General features: G+C 34.1%; 1 protein-coding gene across 1 annotated transcript; it reads right to left on the bottom strand.

Annotated features, from left to right (window-relative positions):
• Positions 1-1,899: 1,899 nt before the first annotated feature.
• LOC110903116 (glycine-rich domain-containing protein 1-like) lies at positions 1,900-4,127 on the bottom strand. The gene is made up of 4 exons (XM_022149279.2): positions 3,951-4,127; positions 3,746-3,866; positions 3,399-3,656; positions 1,900-3,060 (listed from the first exon to the last, which is right to left on the bottom strand). The coding sequence occupies exons 1-4, from the start codon at positions 4,106-4,108 to the stop codon at positions 2,029-2,031; spliced, it is 1,569 nt and encodes a 522-aa protein (XP_022004971.1). The 5' UTR covers positions 4,109-4,127; the 3' UTR covers positions 1,900-2,028.
• Between the last annotated feature and the right edge of the window lie 252 nt (positions 4,128-4,379).

The following is a 4,379-nucleotide window of genomic DNA, read 5'->3' as shown; positions in this document are numbered from 1 at the left end:
CAAACATTAGTTCAAGCCTTGGAACCGTTGTTCAAGAAAAAACTACATCTGTTTAAAGTTTGTTGAAGCCAAAGTTCTGGTGAAGAAGAACAAACATCTGTCTAGCCAAACAAGTATTTGGATAACAACAACAAAGGATAGTCTAGACAATGGGGGGAGTCTGTAGAATCACTTTTGTCAAACATATTTTAATCCTTGAGTTATAATTAAAAAACAGTCATTGATGATGACTTTCTACTTGTGAATTCTATTGTTATTAATCAATATTTGTTTACAATAACAAACTCAGTTCTACAAAATTTCTAAAAGAATATAATTGAGGTTTCTTTATATGAATTTGTGCTATGATGATGTATTCTATTAGTTTGTTGATTGTTAGCCATGAGGTCTAAAATACATGTCCGAGGCAAATAGCTTAGTCGCGTAACAGGTTAAAAAAACCTTATATGGGTATTAGTTGTGTCGAAGGTTGCTAGGCGGAACATGTAATGCATTATACACACTTCTTTGAATGTTGACTTTGGCCACCCAACTTTGTAATACGTATCGGGATAAGTTCGACATTGTCTACGCTTTACATCGCGAGAGTCACTTGGTGTTATAAACAAGTATTATGAATTTACCTTTTTTCCTGGTATTAGTTCAACCGCATGGTGAGGAATAGTAACCTTTTTTAATCTTTTATGATTTTTTTCATGCTAAACTTTAAGGTTTTCTATTTTAGTAACAAAATTAAGACTAATTTATCATTATTTTAAAAAATTGAAACACATCTAAATAAAAAAAAATTGTAAAGTTTAAACCTATTAACTTTTTTTTGCCAACACTAATCAAACTAATCAAAGTTTCATAACCCAATAAGCTTAACATTTTTAGTTTGGGTTATGTCACATCTAAACCCAATTGTCATATATCATTTAAACTACTAATATGGCCCAATATAAAGCGTTGTATCTGATAACTAATAAAAATAACTAATTAACTAACGTGATTTTTATAAAAAGAAACATACAGAGTGTTAGATTAGGGACCTACTTTTTTCTACTGCCACGAGACATTTTAATTCTGAGAGATTGCCTTGTATACATCTAATCTAATCATCAAATACTAATAAAGATATACATCTAATGTCATGTGGCATTCTCTCATTCATTTATTTTCATCTAATGTCATGTGTCATTCTCTTTTTTTAACTCATTTATATATTAAATTAAATTATTAATATATTAGATTAATCTCTAATATTACTATTACTAATATATAATGTAATATATCTAACAGTATATAAATATAAATGATTGTTATACACTATCCCAATTTATCTTTACGTTCATTTTTTAAAATTTATTTTTAATGATTATATGGATTTTGTCTTTGTTTTTTTTTTATTAAATTTTTAAATGATCATATGGATTTCTACTTATCCATATTTGGCCCCTCAAGAATGGTGTTTATATTTTCATGGCTAAAAGTTCTATTCTTACTTATTCATAATTTAACTTTATAAATTAGCACATAAAATTTGGGGTGTTACATATTCGGACAAAAAAGAGCCAACAACTATGAACACAAAAAAAATAACAGCTTCAAAAATTTACAATGTGTAAACGAAAAATGACTAAATATATATAATCAAACATGAATTATAATACGTTACAGATACGTAGTATGGTACTACGTAAATGTAATCCACATTATACATGTGTAATATTGTATTTAAATATACGTAATGCATATTAAGCTAAAAGAATTTATGTTCTCTTTCTTATGGACTATTATTTACTTTTTAAATATAATTATTTTGTTGTCATTTTCATTATAACGTTGCAATTTAATTTATTTGTTTATAATTCATCACAAAACGAAATGATAAAATTAAAACATAATAAGCTTAAAAGATAAGTGATGATGGTGCTGTTTTATTTATGGATATCAATATCAATGAAGCTTAGAGCAAACATACATACTTGCAACTAAACTTACGAGATGCTTTATTTTAAATTTGCAACATCAATAATAATAGCGTTCTTATACTTCAATGGCGCCTGAAGCAATTGATTCTATGATCAACTTCTGCCCATCCATGTGCTCAGTGAGGCACCAACATCTTACGGTCCAAGCAGACGACTCCCCTTTGCCCTCCATATCGGCAGGGATACACTTGCATCTAGCAGTCGACTTCTCGTTCACCATGTGCTCAGCAGGGATACACTTGCATCTAGTAGCCGACTTCTCATTCACCATGTGCTCAGCAGGGATACACAAGCATCTAGCAGCCGACTTCTCATTCACCATGTGCTCAGCAGGGACACACTTGCATCTAGCAACCGACTTCTCATTCACTATGTGCTCAGCAGGGACACACTTGCATCTAGCAGCCGACTTCTCATTCACCATTTGCTCAGCAGGGATACACAAGCATCTAGCAGCCGACTTCTCGTTCACCATGTGCTCAGCAGGGATACACTTGCATCTAGCAGCCGCCTTCTCGTTCACCCTGTGCTCAGCAGGGACACACTTGCATCTAGCAGCTGACTTCACGTTCACCATGTGCTTAGCAGGGATACACTTGCATCTAGCAGCCGACTTCTCGTTCACCAAGTTCTCAGCAGGGATAAACTTGCATCTAGTAGCCGACTTCTCGTTCACCATGTGCTCAGCGAGGCACCAACATCTTGCCGCTATCGCAGTCGAATGTTCTCCCTCGGTGTCCATAGATGTGTCACTTGATCTCGACCCTACCCTCCAGTACAAGGAACCAAACATTTCACTCCACTGTTGTGTGGTTGTTTTAATGCTAACATCCAACTTTCCACCTTTTGATTGATCAGTGTCAGTGTCATCATGGTGCAACATCAGACCTACTAAAGCCATGGTATCCTTACAATAAGAGCGAGGATATAGCTGATGAGTGTGCCACATTAAGTCTATATCGTAGGTTGGAACACAAGGGTTGTTCAACTTCTTCTTTATGTTTCTACTCACTAGATGCAAAAACCCTTTGTATCTCTTAACTGCTTCTTCAAGATAGAGATCCTCCCTATAAATAGCCCCGGAAACCTGTTTCACAATTAAACATAAAAAAGCTCAAACCAATAACTCTAAACATAGTAAAAACAATGTGATTATGTGATAAAAGGAGGTTTTTCTAAAGACACTGGTACCACTTGATTTGATTCTTCTCTAGTGTTTTGAGTATATGTAGCTGTGCTTTCTTAATTAGTTTATATGTGATGTTTAGATGGCTAGTTTATCTTGTTTCCTTACTGTTATATTAGAATGTGCTTAGTTTGTAACCTTTTATATTTTAAGTTCTTAATTAAATTATTTGGGTAAAGTCCCTTTTCCCACAAAAAAAAAAAAAAAAAAACGAAAGAATGAACTTGAAACCATTTTACCTTGTGATAGAATGAACTCTGCCTTTCGACGGCTGAAATTAGATCATAGTTGGTGCTAGGTACGTTCGGCAGTCTGCTATGAGTATCATTCTTAATGCTATGATCTCCAAAATTGAGTTCATAGGGTTCTTGTGGATACTTTTTTCTCCATATCTCTTCACTTTGTTTTTTGCACGCTCCTTCAACAGAAGAGACTACCACACAGCTAGGGTCAAGGACTTTCCCAAAGAGTTCTATACAATCTACCATGTAGCGAACCTTCAAAGCAAAAGTAAATTAAGTGTTAGAAGCTTTGAATTTTAAGTTATACAACCGCAAAATGATCATATTTAGCATTTGAACCGTACTGGATTAAGCCTGTGGCAATGCCAAATCCACTCGCAATCGAGTGGCACAACAAACTGGCATTCTGGAAGCTGCGAAAAGTTGGTATATTCAGCAAGCAAAGGAAGCCAATAATACTTATACCTGCATTTAAATATTCATCAATACATTGTAAGGTCATTTAATTACTGCCAACTTAAAATGGAAATGTGAAGGTAATTAGTGTACCTAAAAATAGCCTTTTCAAGAGCTGGACCATCATAAAGATGTCCATTCTTGTCAACAACTTCAAGGAACTGTAGGTGCTTCTTAGCTGCTGTAGTGAGGTCTGTGCTTATGACAATCTTTTGTGCTTCATCCCACTCTTGATCTTGTTGGTTAGGCATTGCAAATGTTTCAGGCTTCCTTAAGCTTCTTTTCCTTACTGTTTGAAGTTGGATTGAAACACTCTTTATATAGGTGAATAATGTACAAACATAGATGCATGCATGATATAAGAGTTTGTACATGTACCACTGCTTCTCATGCTTTAGTTGCATCCATGAATATATGATAAGATTCCATGTGTTAAGTCATGTGTTAGGAATGACAAAGGTTCTTTTGTCATCTTAGATGAATCTTACCTTCTAGATAAGACTAAACTCATTACAACCAATA

This window comes from Helianthus annuus, chromosome 13 (genome assembly GCF_002127325.2).
Source record: "Helianthus annuus cultivar XRQ/B chromosome 13, HanXRQr2.0-SUNRISE, whole genome shotgun sequence".
In the NCBI taxonomy this organism is placed as follows: domain Eukaryota; kingdom Viridiplantae; phylum Streptophyta; class Magnoliopsida; order Asterales; family Asteraceae; genus Helianthus; species Helianthus annuus.
The sequence above is the reverse complement of the archived record's forward strand: the minus strand, read 5'-3'. Positions and strand labels throughout refer to the sequence as shown.